The 14598-nt window shown below is 38.3% G+C and overlaps 1 protein-coding gene and 1 non-coding gene across 2 annotated transcripts; one reads left to right on the forward strand and one right to left on the reverse strand.

Moving 5' to 3' along the window:
* The first annotated feature begins 1219 nt into the window (after positions 1-1219).
* On the forward strand, positions 1220-1338 carry LOC118601284. The gene has a single exon (XR_004950279.1). It is a non-coding gene; the product is annotated as a 5S ribosomal RNA (ribosomal RNA).
* A 1079-nt stretch (positions 1339-2417) lies between these two features.
* CHMP5 (charged multivesicular body protein 5) lies at positions 2418-14577 on the reverse strand. Its single transcript, XM_016130324.2, has 8 exons — positions 14427-14577; positions 13450-13554; positions 11993-12039; positions 10154-10247; positions 9949-10020; positions 6894-7002; positions 5297-5409; positions 2418-3591 (listed from the first exon to the last, which is right to left on the reverse strand). The coding sequence occupies exons 1-8, from the start codon at positions 14493-14495 to the stop codon at positions 3541-3543; spliced, it is 660 nt and encodes a 219-aa protein (XP_015985810.1). The 5' UTR covers positions 14496-14577; the 3' UTR covers positions 2418-3540.
* Between the last annotated feature and the right edge of the window lie 21 nt (positions 14578-14598).

Genomic DNA, 14598 nt, shown 5'->3' on the forward strand with positions numbered 1-14598 from the left:
GACTTGGAGCACTGTGGGAATCTCAAGGATCCAAAGTCAGGTTCGGTGCCATGAGGATTCTTTCATTCTGCCTCTCATCTTGGCTTCTTTCTGGCCTCAGAATCTCAGGGTTCTTGTACTGACAGAAAGTATAAAAAAAAAAAAATTTTTTTTTCTAGTTTCCACTTAGAAAATTCAAGGGGTAAATGTCAACGTTCATGGCTTGATCAGAAGCCCATTCCCATAGCTTGAAAGAGTAAGAGTAGAATGAACATAATTGATATTTTTCCAATAATCACACGATTATTGCTGTTCTGGAAAGACTAAGCAATAAACCATTATTAAGAGGCAGGAGCCAAGGCATAGGCATCTTTTCATTACCTGTTGGAATTGTCAAGGCACCATGAAAGACTTTTAAGTAAGAGAATTACATGGTCAGATTTGTATTTTAGAAAGGTAAGTATAGCTGTTTGTGATAAATGGACTCAAGGAAGTGAAACTATGCCAAAAGAGGAAGCAAGTCGTTTATTCCAAAAAAACTATGTGAGGGATATCTTGGGCAAGGAGAGATGAGAGGAAGAGGAGGGGTTAGATTTGAGAAGCATTAAGGGGTTAAAAGCAGGGTTTAAGGACTAATTGAACATGTAGGGTGAAGCTAAATGTAGAGAAAGGGAAAACAGGAAATTTTGGTCTGAGGGGAAAGGTGATGGTTGTCTTGACCATTTGAATGTGAAGTGTTTGTGGGCTCTGGAATATCCAAGTGTTACGCAAACACCTGGATAGTAACTAGGATTCTGATACTCAGAGACAAGATCAAGTATCGAAGTATACATTTAGAAGTCAGTAGTTAAAGCTATGAGAACAGCTGAGATCACCAAATATAAGTGAGCAGAGGTAGAAATATGGTGTATAAGGCTACAAACCTGAGGAACAGTAACATTACAGGGTTGGACTGATGAGGATTTCAAGAGTCTTACAGGGAATAGTCAGAGGAATAGGAGAACCAGAGAATATTCTAACAAAAGCCAAGGGAGTAGCAATTTTGGTAGAATGATCACTCGCTGATATCCAATGCATGAAAGAGGTCTAGCTGGAGGACTATTACCCATTAAAATCGGTAATATATGGGTCATTGAGAATACTAGCAAGATAAAAAATTAAGCAGGAGTGAACCTCAAGATAATAAGGTTTAGATGTTAGATCTTAAGGTAATGGTGGAACATTTAATTGGGAATGCCCAGTCTATGGCCATGCCACCCTGAACGTGCCTGATCGCATCTAATCTCAGAAGCTAAGCAGGGTTGGGCCTGGTTAGTACTTGGATGGGAGACCACTTAGGAATACCAGGTGCTGTAGGTGTAAAAAAATAAAAAAGATAAAAATAAAAATAATTGGGAATGCCCAGAATTGAAAATCATAAGAGGCCGAGGCTAGTGAGTCATTTTGAGTCATTAGAGCTATGGACTAAAAACAGGCCACATACTAAACCTGAAGGGCGGGCCCCACAAACTCAGAGACAGAAAGTAACTACACAGAATAGTCTGAACATAAAAATTCCTAACTAAAAGCAGGTCATGGCAGGTAGCTATAGCCTAGGCCTGTAGCTTTCTTGATAAAGATCAATATTTACCTTGAGTAAGCCTATTGTCTTCTTGCATCTTAAATAACATATCCTTGGAATGTCAAAGTAATCCCTTTTTCCCCAACCCCTCAGGGGACAAGCCAACCCGCCTGAGCACAAAGACCACAATATCCCTCATGGTTATCTTGTCCTCTGCATACCATTTCTATGCGCTGTAAATGTTATTAACTCTCCTGTACTCACCAATGTAAAAGAAGGATGTGTCCCTTCGCTTGACTTTTTCCAATCTCACATATTTCCCTGCTTTGCTTTTCCCCACCCCGCCTCATCTACCACCAATGGATTTCATATAACCTTCCTTACACCTCCTCCTTTGATTCTAATGTATAAAATAAGCTGCAAAACAGTCATTCTCTGGAGCATTTTCTTGATCCAGTGAGATTTTGCTTTCTGGCAATTGTCATCCTTTGGCTTAAATAAACTCATTAAAATTCTGTACAGGTTTGGACGTTTCTTATGTGGCCAGTGCACAGGTTATAGTTAAAGTCATGAGTGCAAGATATCTCATGGAGAGTATGAAGGGTGAGAAGACGTTCAAGACTGTAACTATAATGGAAGAAAGATTTAAAGGGCTGAGTGAGAACTTGTCAGGAGGCCAAGGAAGGTTTCAAGAAGGTAATGATGAACAGTACAATGTTCATTCCCACTGGAAGGCTTCTGGGGAGGGTGAGGTTAGTTAGGGTAGAAAAGGGTTACATATGTATATCATCCTCACCTATAACTAGACAGTGAGGTTTTGAAGAGAAACTGTGGTTGTTCTTGGTATCCTCTGGGCTGGTATAGAGACTCTACAGAGTGGGTGTTAAATAAATGTTTATTAGATTGACCTGTTGACACATGCAAGACTGATGCATGTGGCATTGTGAGGTACCCAGCAATGTTGTTGGTGAATGAAAGGAATCATCAAAGACCTTGAAATCAGGCAGGAATTTGGACTTGCTGTAGCACTCCAGGCATCTCCCAAGAAAAGAATGAAGCCCCTGTTTTTTTATTGTTAACAATCCCTCATAAGAGAATAGCATGTTGCAGTTAACAAAGTATTCATGACAATTATCTCTATTATTCCTCACAATAGCCTTGTGAGGTAAGCACGATTTCACTAATAAGGAAATAGAATTTAGAAAAATGAGTAGCTACTTAGTAGTTATTAAATGGCAGACCCAGGGCCCAAGCCTAGACTGTACCTTGCTCTTTCCTCTATACCACAATGCTACCAGGCAAATTAGAGTTCTGTAGTGGAGGTTTTACGTTGAGGTGGTACTATTAAAATTCTAACCTTTTGAAAAATATTTATTGAGTATAAATAAATGTCCTATACATTAAATATCAAGAAATATTCATTATTGATTACAAGTCAGGCTATAATACTGAGAGAACCATAGAATCAGAACATCCACTCACAACATAGTGATAATTCCATTCCAATATTGGACAATAGTAATTATTTACTCACAAGACACAACAAGACTCATCAAAAAAGGCCATCACTTTAACCAACCTATAATACCACAATAAAAAATGGTTTTGAATTATAATATGAACAGTTCCAGTAATCTCATCTTTGCTGTATAAATTTATCAGATTAATTTGAGATCGTGGAGTCATACTATAATAAATTCTGAAGAGTCCCATTTCCTTGGTTTTAGCTCAAATTTTTAAGGAATGAAATCATACATACCCACTGATACTTTTAAGTAAGTTAGTCTTTCGTAAGAGAAAAGAAATAAAAATTTAGTACAAAGAGAGCATCCACCAAATGATGTCTATTAACGGAAAAAAAAAATAAAAGAGAAATGTAATTAACTTTTCCTTCAAAGAAAGGAAAGAAACCTTAATATATTATGGTGAATTTGGAAAGATAAATTTCCTAGTCCCAGAATATGTGTTTATTTTACACGATGTACTTGAATGATGCAAGTCTATGAAGCAGGAATCTGTGGCAATCCAAATTCATCCACCAGGACTCCATCCTGTAAAAAGGGAGCAATGTTTAGTGCCACTATTTTTCAACTCACAAGAAAAAAAAAAGATTACAAATATTTAGCAGGTAAAACTCATCTCCAAGTATTTAATCAATGAAAACCAAAATTCAACTCAGAAGATGAGAATGATCTTTTTTATGAAAGGTAAAAACGGAAATGATGAACCTGGAAAAGTACTGGAAGGGATCAAAAGCGGTGAACCTTTGAAGAGTAAAGGAAGAGTCAGAGAGAAAAAGAAACTTAAGTGTAAATCTAGAAAGAGGAAAAGGGGGCTGGAGGGTCCAGGAAGAAAACCTGAGGAGTTAGTCCTTGCCTCCAGATTCCCATTTTCATTCTGATTCCTAAGGTGAACAATTACCTTTATCGCTACCCAGGTCCTTGAAAGAGCAGTGCCCCAGGACAGGCAGTCATTTCCATAGTACACTGTTCTACAAACTTATAGGCAGTGATGCTACTATCAATTAAGAAATCATATCCCAAAAGGTCATTTAACTCAGGAATCTGTGACTTTCTAGAAGTAGAAATAACATAGATGCTTCAGGGAATTAAAAAGGTAGCCTATGGTAGCATTAATAAAAATTATTTTGGGTGTGCTGAGAAAAAGCAATCTATGCACCTGGAACCTTGAAGTGGCCAAAGATATGGAGGTGGGGTGGGGTAGGCAGTAGAGAAAGGTAAGACTACCTCAGGCTCAGGGCAGACAGGAGGGTATAGTAGGGGATGATACACAGTCACAGAAATCAGCTATCAGGGACCTGAGAAATTACATACTCCCAACCTTTTCCTGCCCACATTTTTACAAATGGGAAAACACTGATGAGGTTCAGACAGAAGATATGAATTTCGAATTTGCTCAGAGTCACATAGCAAATAAAGGCAGACCTGAGACTGGGTCCAACTCAAGGATTCTATCAACTACATTGTGCACACTCAATCTGCTTGTTGGGAGGTAAAGCAAACAGCAGGGCTGTAAATATACAATGGCAACAAAAAAATGACGCACTACACTAGGAACTAAGATGGAGGAAACAGGCTTTCATTAGCAGCAAAATTTTATCTATTTATAATAATGACAACTATGCAGTTTTGGATAGGGTTTCAAGTTTGCAAAGCCCTTTTACAGACAAGATCTAATTTGATTTACACAACAATTATGTGAGATCCTATTTGTATTATACTGATGCAAAGAACAGAAAAGTTCAAAACAAGTAAGTGATTTGCCGTCTCAGTTAGTGGCAGAGACTGAAACCCAGATGTCCTGATTCTTTTACTCTGTTGAATTAGAATCCTTCTACTTAAGTTTTATACTTAAATTATTAAACTCTACTTTAAAAACATCCACCCTATAATTTACCAGTGTGTCTGGAGCATAAAACTTTCTTTTATACTGCCGCCTTGCATGGTTTATGCATGTATTGCTGATGCTTTTCCAGGAAATGTCTAAAACCTATAAACGGCACTCAGTGCAAGCTCATAAAAGGGTAATTACATATATTACTCAAACTGTTATTGTATAAAACCATTCCTGGGTTTCCGTGACACTACGCAGCTTGTCTATAATCCAAGGTTCCCAAAATAATGAGGAGGTCTTTCCTTGTACTAATTTAAAAGTACCTTTTAGATTCCCAGACTGGTGATCAAGCATAAAACTTTGACAACTTGCATAGAAAATATAAATAGAGAAAGCTTTCACCTTATTCTTTGTGTCAGTGGGTACACCTTCTGGAATTGCAGGTGCAGATGCTGCTTCATCCAAGTAAGAACTGTCTTCATCAGCTAGAAGCTCATCACCCAGTGCATCCAACTCTGAAAGAGTCAACATTTCAAAAAAATGTAACCAAGAAAACTGGCAGTTCATGTTAAGAAAGCCCAATCATTTATAAGATGAACATTTAAAAACAAAGAAAAAGGGATTATTTTCTATTTTCAAAATAAAAGATGAGCATTATAGAAATATTCGAGGGAACTCATGTGGTAAACTCTACGAAAAACTAAAATCAAAGTAAAATAAAATGACCATTCCCTACAGGTTTATAAGGCCCTTGTCTTCACAAGAAGACTCTACAGTTATCAACGGGCCAATTCAAATTAGAAAATCTCAATAATATCAAATGTAAAAAGATTTTCATTTACTGATGAACTTGAAAGCAAGCAGTAAAAGCAGGCTGGAGATTTTTGCATACTGAGTGACCATTACATGAAATTAGGCTTTAAAAATAAGTCTACGGCAAAGAGTGTCAAAAGTGACCAGAAGGAATGACAATGCAAACAGAGACTCATCATGGGAAACTCTAGATGAAAAATAAGAAAATAAAGAATGAATGAGGGGAAAAAGAGTTCTAGGTGAAAAGATTATGAGAAGGAGGGAAGGAGAGGCAGCAGCAATAATGTGACAGTGGTATCATGTGACAGAAAATCCAGTGTGGGATGGTTCTGCCATCTACTTAGTTACTCATGTTAGAAAGTGACAGGCATCCTTGATCTCTCTCTCTCTCTCCCTCCACATCTAAGCAATTATAAAGCCTTGTCCATTCAACTTCCTAAAATTTCTTCAATTTGTGCACTTCTGTTTCTGCTACCATAACCTACCTTAGTCTCAGACATCAACATCTCTTAAACAGATTACGGCAACAGCTTCTAAACCCCTCTCCTAGAGGCCACATAATAATCCCTCCTATTTTTTTCCTGCTAATTCCTACTTGTCCTTCAGGTCCCACGCCTGTCCCTTACTCCCAAATATGTTAGATTTCCAAGCTATGTGCTCCATGGTACTCCATACTTCTCCAATCATTTGTGTTCCTGTAATTACTCGAAAGCAGCAGCAATTTCTTACCCCTCCTCAAGAAACTTCATGAATGCAAGGGTTACATCTGTTTTGTATAATGCTGAATCCCTAACACCTAACACAGTACCTGGCATATAACAGATGCATATTAAGTATTTACCAACTACTGTTTCTTGATCTGCTTTGCTGTTCTGAGGGAGAGGAGTCCAAGTAGCAACACAGGAAGAACAACATCAAATGGAAAGGCAGTATTTAGATACCAGGCACTGGGTCAGCAGAAGTCATTGGGTGGACCCTCCTTCAAAGCTTGTCCATCCTAGAGTTGTTGGTGGAGTATGCAAGTCTGATGTAGTTGCCTCACAAGCCCTCTGCCCAGAGACCGTACCATAAACTATCTCCGAAGGAATCCTCACAGGAATTTTTTCTAGCATTTGGGAAAAGGTCCCGGGCAGTTGCTCCTTTCAAACTCTAAAGCTATGTATGCACTGCTTTCCCCATAACTTACCTGCTTCTAGGTCATCTTCATCTAGCTCTGGGGTGCCATAACTACGACTCAGTGCTTCTTGGATTTCATTTGCATCTTCCATCATATCCTCTAGCTGGTCTTGCAAATCCTATAGAAATACATGACAGGGTTTTTACTCATTTCTTACTATTTCCCCCTTGCTACCCTCTGCCCCTGCTGTCTCCTCTGAATCTTAGGAGTAATTTTTGAAAAAGTGATGTACAGAAAATGCCAATCGCATAACCAGTTCTCAACGGCTGTTAGTTCCCTGGACTCTTTTACCCCAGTCCTTGACTAGTGACTGATTTTAGTCAACAGCTAAGTAGATGCTCCTCTAAAAGAGAGGTTCAAGTAGCTCCTGAATGTCTCTTCTAATTAAAAGTATAAACTTACTTAAAGAATTATTTAAAAATCACAAGTTTGAAGATTTCTCCTAACAATAACTGTGAATGCCACTGACCCACATAATCCTTTTCCTATTTTTGGCAGTAAAAATAAACCAGAACAGAATTGGTGATCTCACATTTGAATTTAAGGTGCCTCAGATGGCCAACAGCTCTGTCATTACAGAAGTTTACCTGAAACATTAAGTAATATCTATGCTATCAATATTTTTCTAATTAAAGGAGACTGGCTACACTGTATACGGAGAGGAGGCAGTAGTTGAAACAGTTGGGTGGTATAAAAAGTTGTACTGGGCCAACCACCGTTGGGGAAACAGAAATGGTAACAGGATAGTCTTGATACCAGGCTAGTGAAAAAAACTGATCAAGGGCACACATCATCTGTAAATGATCTTGTGTTTAACTGGGAGACTACTGTAAGGCCAGAAAGAATGTAAAACCAATCTGAGAAGTGGTATAACACAATAAAGGGCAGTTAGTAGAATGGTTTGGAGAGCAAACTCTGGAGTCAGACATATCCGAACTAAAATTTTGTCATTATATGAGAAGTAATGTCTCTAAGCCTAATTTCATCTGTAAAATGGGATTATTACTAGTCAGACCTCATAGGGTTATGTAAAGATTTATGGCAATAATACATATGTCAAACACTAAGTATTTAATACTACATATCTTTTATTGTGTTAAGAATGTACAGACATCATACTCTCTCCATATTGAAAATTCCATATAACAGGGTAGCATCCTGCAGAAGGTCCGAATCAGCATCTCTTATCCTTCAGAGCAATGCAAAACATTTGAAAACGCCTTCCTGGCTCCCAATCAGCGTTTCCCTACTCCCCCTTTCCGCAAATAAAGGGTAGAAAGTGAAATAAAAAAACCTTTTTTTTTTTTTTAAAAAGAAAATGCTTTGCCTTTTTGCATTTCCAAGTGCCAAAATACCGCATTGTAATATGTAACATTCTGCTACACAGAGCAGCACTGGCTGAAACAATAATTGAGAGTCAAAATAACATAAATCAATCAAGTCAAGCCTTATACTATGCTATTAAACATCAAGACAAGACAGTCTTCCAAATCATCTATGAATAGGCTTCCTAGCAACAGACTCTAGGATAGACACAGGGAAAAAAAATCATACAAAGAATTGGTAGATTCAGTACTGGATAAACAAATAAAAACAATATAAACAAGTACAGGCACTAGACTTGATGTGCAGAAACTGAAAGACAAAGGATAGAAGCAGAGCTACATACACACACACAAGCAAAATTTAAAAATTAGAGCAATGAAACAATATAATGTTTTACAAGTATTTTATGAAAATTAATGAAATTCAAAATATATAACCCAACCAAAGATATACACATACACACCAATAAAGTCAGAAAGAAAGAAGCTCTCCAACTGTCGATGCAGGCATATCAATTAGGGGACAAGAAAAGGATAATCAGGCAGGGACAGACAACTACTGGTGAAAGATAGAGACAGAAGAAAAAAAAAGAACAACAACAAAAAAAACCCAACCCAGAAAAACCATAGTTCCTATTTTATTAAATAGCTCTTATCAAAACACAAGGAATCCTAAAAGCATAAAATTCAATTTCACCATATATTATCAAATAAGACAAGCACACGCAGAACATTTTTCTCAGTAAATCTCCTAGAAGATATTACTAAGCTTAACCCCTCATATGCCAAAATAGATGGAAGATTAGACAAGATGGCCACAGGTATAGAGGAGTGCTCAAAAAAAGCAAGACAAAGGAATGCTGTTATTCTTCACTCTTGGGAAAGACCTCTGCAGAGACAGTAAAATGCCAGATGATAGTTAAGTAGTCAACCAAAAAATACTTCTTGAACTGGGCAGAACTGCACTATCTCCTTTAATAGTCTCTCATCCATTTATTCTCCAACCATCAGATACTTTCTAAGCATCTATTATGGCCAGGTATCATTTGAGGCACTGGGGATACAACTGTGAAAAAAAGTCCCTGCCCTCATAGTGACATTCTACTCAGGGCGTAGAAATAAAGGTCACTTTTATAGAAAAGAAGCCTCTGTTCTCTGGCCAGTCACCACTTCCTCCCTCTGCTATCCCTCCTTGCTATCTGGGCTGTTGACCTAATAGAAGTAAGAAGAACCAAGCTCTTAGGACTCACTACTCAGCCAAAACATAATCTCGAAAGAAATACTAATTTTAAGGACCTTATGGCATTAGTATTGAAAATCTAAAGAGAATTACTAGAAAAGGGAATCAACTCTACACCAGGAACTGTGTTAAGCACTTTACATATACATCTTCATGTAATGCTCATGACAATCAGAGTAGATGGCAGCAACATTACTTTACGTACAACTGAGAAAACAGACTCAAAATCATTGAGTTAAATAGGAAAGTGGGCCAGGCATTGTGCATGTAGATAACACCAGCTCATTTATTTCAATCCTCATAATAATCATATGTGGTATTAGGATCCTAACATTAACAACAAGGAAAATGAGACATTTGGTACTCTTTCCCATAGTTACTCTATTAGTAATAGGCAAGCTCAATATTTAATCCCTTTTCTGTGCCCTTCCTATCTCACATTTATCCGGATTCTTTTAGAAACTTGTGCACATTCTTGCAGAAACCAGTTATGTCTCACCTCAATCTGGTCGATTTTCACTTGCTTGTATGCTTTCTTCATTTCCTTCACTCCCAGTTTCATAGCGTCAACCTAAAAACGGGTAAGAGAAACACAATTGCCTTAAGAAGCCATGCGGGTTAAGCTGTCTTTTAAAAACCATGGGAAAAGAGTACAAAAGTACAAAAATAAAATAAAATCATGAGAAAAGGTGCTATGGAAGTACCGTGGTCTTGGTGTCCTTCAATGACTGGATGGTGTAATTGGCTTGTTCCATGTTAAATGACTGTTGGGCAAGGTTGTCCCGCTGCTGCTCATACCTTTTTTAGCGTGAATTGAGAATGGCAAATGTTAGCCAAATAGAAATCCTCAGGAAAAAAGTATCTCTAACACTAAATGAGAGAATTCTCTTAAAGAAAAAAAAAAAAACTTTAGAAAATTAAATACAGAAAAATCGGCAAAAACAATTTAATAACTCTGACACAAATACCATCTTTCCCTTCAGTCTTTTTCTTTTGTATATATTTTAGTTATAACACTATTTTTCACTCTAACATTAAAGCATTTGCTGTTTTTTTTATGTTGCTACAAAGTCTTAATATATATCTTTATAATGTTTTGCATTATTTCCTATGTTAAGCTCCCAGAAGTGGAATTCTGGAGCAAAGTGTAAGACTATATTTAAAAGTCTCTTTGTATATAAAGTGAAGTTGTTTTTCCAGTAGACTGAATTCCTTGAGGACAGGTATTACATTTTATTAATCTTGTATCTATAATTAGGCAACCCATCTGACCTAATATAATGCCTGGAACTCAAAATGTTTTTTTAAAATAAAGTTTTATATCAAAGTGTAATACTACCTCAAAACCTTGTCACTACAGTCTTTATACAATATCTGGAAACCATCTAACTATCCAATCAGGAGAAAAATGGTCAATTCATGGTGCAAACAAATGGAGGTGAAATATAAAAAAGTATAAAGTTATCACAGGATATTTCAAAGGACGAAGTAATGCTCATGATATAATGTGAAGTGGAAAAGAATACCTATATACGTGCCATTTGTTTTCTTCTAAAAAATTATATGCACATGTACTATATATGCACAAGCAAAGAAAAGAAACTGTAAGAAATTAGCATTTTAAAGCTGGTTGTTTCTGACAATAGGAATTTTCTTCTACTCATGTTTATGTATATTCCAAGTTTCTAAGATGACCATGTGTCATTGTAAAACACGTATTTAAAAAAAGTTACTGAATATTTGCAATGCCGATTACGGAGGTAACAATTTTACCATAATCTCACCACTCTAAACATTACAATTTTCTTTTTACAGATTTTGTTTAATGTAAAAGGAGTAAGATTATATCTGATTTCTTATAGAAAGTCGTTTGATAAATAAAAACAGAGACATCAACAATTTTTCTGGTTCCTTATTGAGTACATCTGAGCTCTACAACCTTGCAGAGGGTCTCAACAGCTGGACAGCCTATAAGGAAAAGCACTAAAGATACTATTTGGCTTCTGTTCAAACACTGGGATATAGTCACCTAAAACAAATTAAACATCCATCTTCTGGTGGGAGGGGACAAATATTCAAGAGTCCCAATTTTATAGACAAACAAAAATTTAAAAGGCATACAACAAACAAACAAATGAAGAAACAAACTCTATACATCTAGGCAGTCTTATACGGAAGTCACTAGCCACATATAGTTTCTTAAACTAAAATTGTTAAAATGAAATAAAATTAAAACTTCCTATTCCTAGTCACATGCAACATTTCAAGTGCTCAACAGCCACCCATGGCTAATAGCTACTGAACTGGTCAGAATAGATACAGAACAGCTCTATTATAGCAAAAATTTCTATTTAGATGCATGTGCTCCAACAGATTATTGCTGTACACATTGGGAGAGAAAAATGCAGCTAACTGTATATATAAATGAACTCTGTAATTAAATCAAGAACACTTCTAAAATGGTATGAAAATCTTAAGGAATGAAAGACCATTTTACTTTTGGCCAAAACTGTGGAAGAAAGGAGATTATGCCTATAACTTACATCCGTTTTTGCTTTAAAACTCGCAAGGCTTTCTGCTTGACCATATTCTGGGGGAGAAAAACAGATTTTTAAGGAAAAGCAAAAAACATACATGAAGTAAAAGAAATCTCTCATATCCTCACATTAATGTATCTACTTACTCTCTTTTTAAAAGTAGGAGACATAGTGGCTCCTGGATTGTTCTTCACCTCCCAAGCAGTCTTTAAGCTTCAGCGCATCTTTGTATTTCACATTTCAGTGTATGAACCGCATTCCTTTTCCTTAGTACATATTAGCTCCACCCTTAACCCCAATAGTGCCGATTTTTGTATATCCAGTTGCCTTAGGAGATTCCCAACTTGGACATCCTGCTATCCCCACAAACTCAACATGCGCAAACTCCTCAACCTACTCTCTCCTTGGAAATTACTAATTATGACCCCACTGATACCTTATCTCTCTAGGTTGAGAACCTTTACATCAACCTTACCTTTCCTCTCTCTGTTGTCTCTTTATGCACAGTCATCTTCTTACTGATTTTCAAAACTCATTTCAAATTGATTCATGTCATTCTCATGACTACCACCATGGTTTAGGCTTTCATCTCAAGTCTAGGTGAGCTTTCCTGTCTCTGGTCACTTCATTCCATGCCATCAATCAAGATGGCTGCGCAAAGCCTCTTGTCACTTCCCTTTCTATACTGTTCCATAAATCATTTTATTTGTCTCCTCCAATAAAGAAGGAAAAGCAGATATTACTTCAGAGACAATAATACCTAACATTTACCGAATGTTTCTATGTACTAAACACAGTGCTATGTAGATCACATGAATTATCCCATTTAATATTCACACTATAGATACTGTCCTTGTTTTCCAGATGGGAAAACTGAGGTTCAGTGATGCTAAGTAACTTGCCTGAGCACCAATGGTTAACAAGTTACGGAGATCGAAGCAAAGAAGGTAGTTCTATATCCATCGTCCATGCACTTAAACACAGTACTCTATGCTTCTACCTAATAGAATAGGAATATTAGAAATTAAATGACTTTATTAAGGCCACAGCTAATAAGCAGTGATAGTGTTATTAATAGAGCACTGGTCTCCAGATACCTAGTTTGGCACTTGTTTGTCAGCATACCACTCCTTAATCAGTTTATTATACCTACCTAACATGACCAGCCTGGCAACTCATTATTCCTGAGCATGGCCCATTCCTTCTCTCCATATTGCCACCTTCTCAGTAGAATATGCCAATCCCCATGTACATGCTCTCAACATGTGATCAGTATCCTTTCTTCACCAGGTCAAACCCCAGCCTCCCTCTCATATCTGACTGCAAACTCTCCTCCCTAAAAGATACATCCTTACATAGATTTTCTCCTTACGAGACTGTGAGCATGTCTTCTGTATCTCTCACCAGGCCCTGCTTCCATAGGTACCAAAGTTAGGCTGTCACAGCAGCTACTCCTACCTTACCTTTGCAGGACCCTCTCTCATCTTCTTGATCTGATCCTTATACTTCACTAGCTCAGCATCCAGGCGAGAAATCTTCTTGTCAATGGATTCTGCCCTGCTGTCCACCTTGAGGGAAATTAAAGGCAATGGTAGTTACTGTAATATACTTACATGAGAAGGGGCAGGAGAGGAATGTGGAGGAAGAAAAGAGAAATAAAGATCATAGGGTGGAAAACTGTGGTTCCCAAAAGGGATGGCATTCCCAGTCAAAAACACTGGCGGGGGGGGGGGGCGGGGAGGGGCGGGGCAGTTACTTTTATAACCTATACTCAACCCCCTAGATTCTGATATTACAGGGTCTTCCTCAAGTGCATTTGGGTAGAAAAATAACTTGAGAATCACTCGGCTGAGTTGTCAATTCCCTAGAATCTGAGACTAGTCGGGGGTGGGGGGGTGGGTCTCAACCAGGTGTGTGAAATGAGCTAGTGCCCAGTGGACCATCGCTAGGGTTCTAGATCTAATGCTGTCCCCTAGATAGAAGGTGGTGGCTTAATGTGTGGGACCAGGATTTTGAATTCTGTTATTGAGATCCAGGATTGGGGTACAGATTTTGTTGACCTAGGATATCAAGCTGAGGGTCCTAATTTAGGAGCGGGACGAGGGATGAAAGAGGGGTAAGGGGGTCGGGCGGACAAGGTAGGAAGAATGTATGGGCCTATGGCTGTTTGAGGTGAAGGGATAAGAACAAGTGGACGCAGCAGTGGGCATCGGAAGGGGTCGGGTGCAAGGAGGGAGAGGCAGTGATGAGTTAGGTGGTCCCTGGTTTGTGGCGTCAGGTATGACCTGGTAACAGGAAGTAAGGCAGAGTGGAGAGAGCCGAGCTGTAATGGGTCCGGGATCGAAAATGGAGTGGAGGAGTAGGAGCCGGGAGCCAGAAGTGGGTGGGGTCGGGGGGTGTCAGAGGCCCCGAGCCTCGTTATTCATGGTCAAGCGCCCACCGTGCCAATGCAGTCAGTCAGGCTGGGCGGCGGAGCCTTGGGTTTCGCTTTCCCGAAGAATCGGTTCATCTTGAGCGGCCGCGAAGAATATCCAAACACTGAAGCAAAACCAGAAACGGAAGCGGAATCACCTCCGCCTCTGCCGTGACTTCCGGCTCCCCATGCGCAAGCG

This window comes from Rousettus aegyptiacus, unplaced genomic scaffold (genome assembly GCF_014176215.1).
Source record: "Rousettus aegyptiacus isolate mRouAeg1 unplaced genomic scaffold, mRouAeg1.p scaffold_m13_p_3, whole genome shotgun sequence".
Lineage (NCBI taxonomy): Eukaryota > Metazoa > Chordata > Mammalia > Chiroptera > Pteropodidae > Rousettus > Rousettus aegyptiacus.

Excerpts from the sequence above, each read along its gene's own strand:
- CHMP5 (XM_016130324.2), bottom strand. The coding sequence starts at position 14,495 with ATGAACCGATTCTTCGGGAAAGCGAAACCCAAGGCTCCGCCGCCCAGC. Across the intron at positions 12,040-13,449 it reads TGAGAGAGGGTCCTGCAAAG|AATATGGTCAAGCAGAAAGC; the intron begins GTAAGGTAGGAG and ends TTTCTCCCCCAG. Across the intron at positions 5,410-6,893 it reads TGAAGATGACCTAGAAGCAG|AGTTGGATGCACTGGGTGAT; the intron begins GTAAGTTATGGG and ends TGACTCTTTCAG.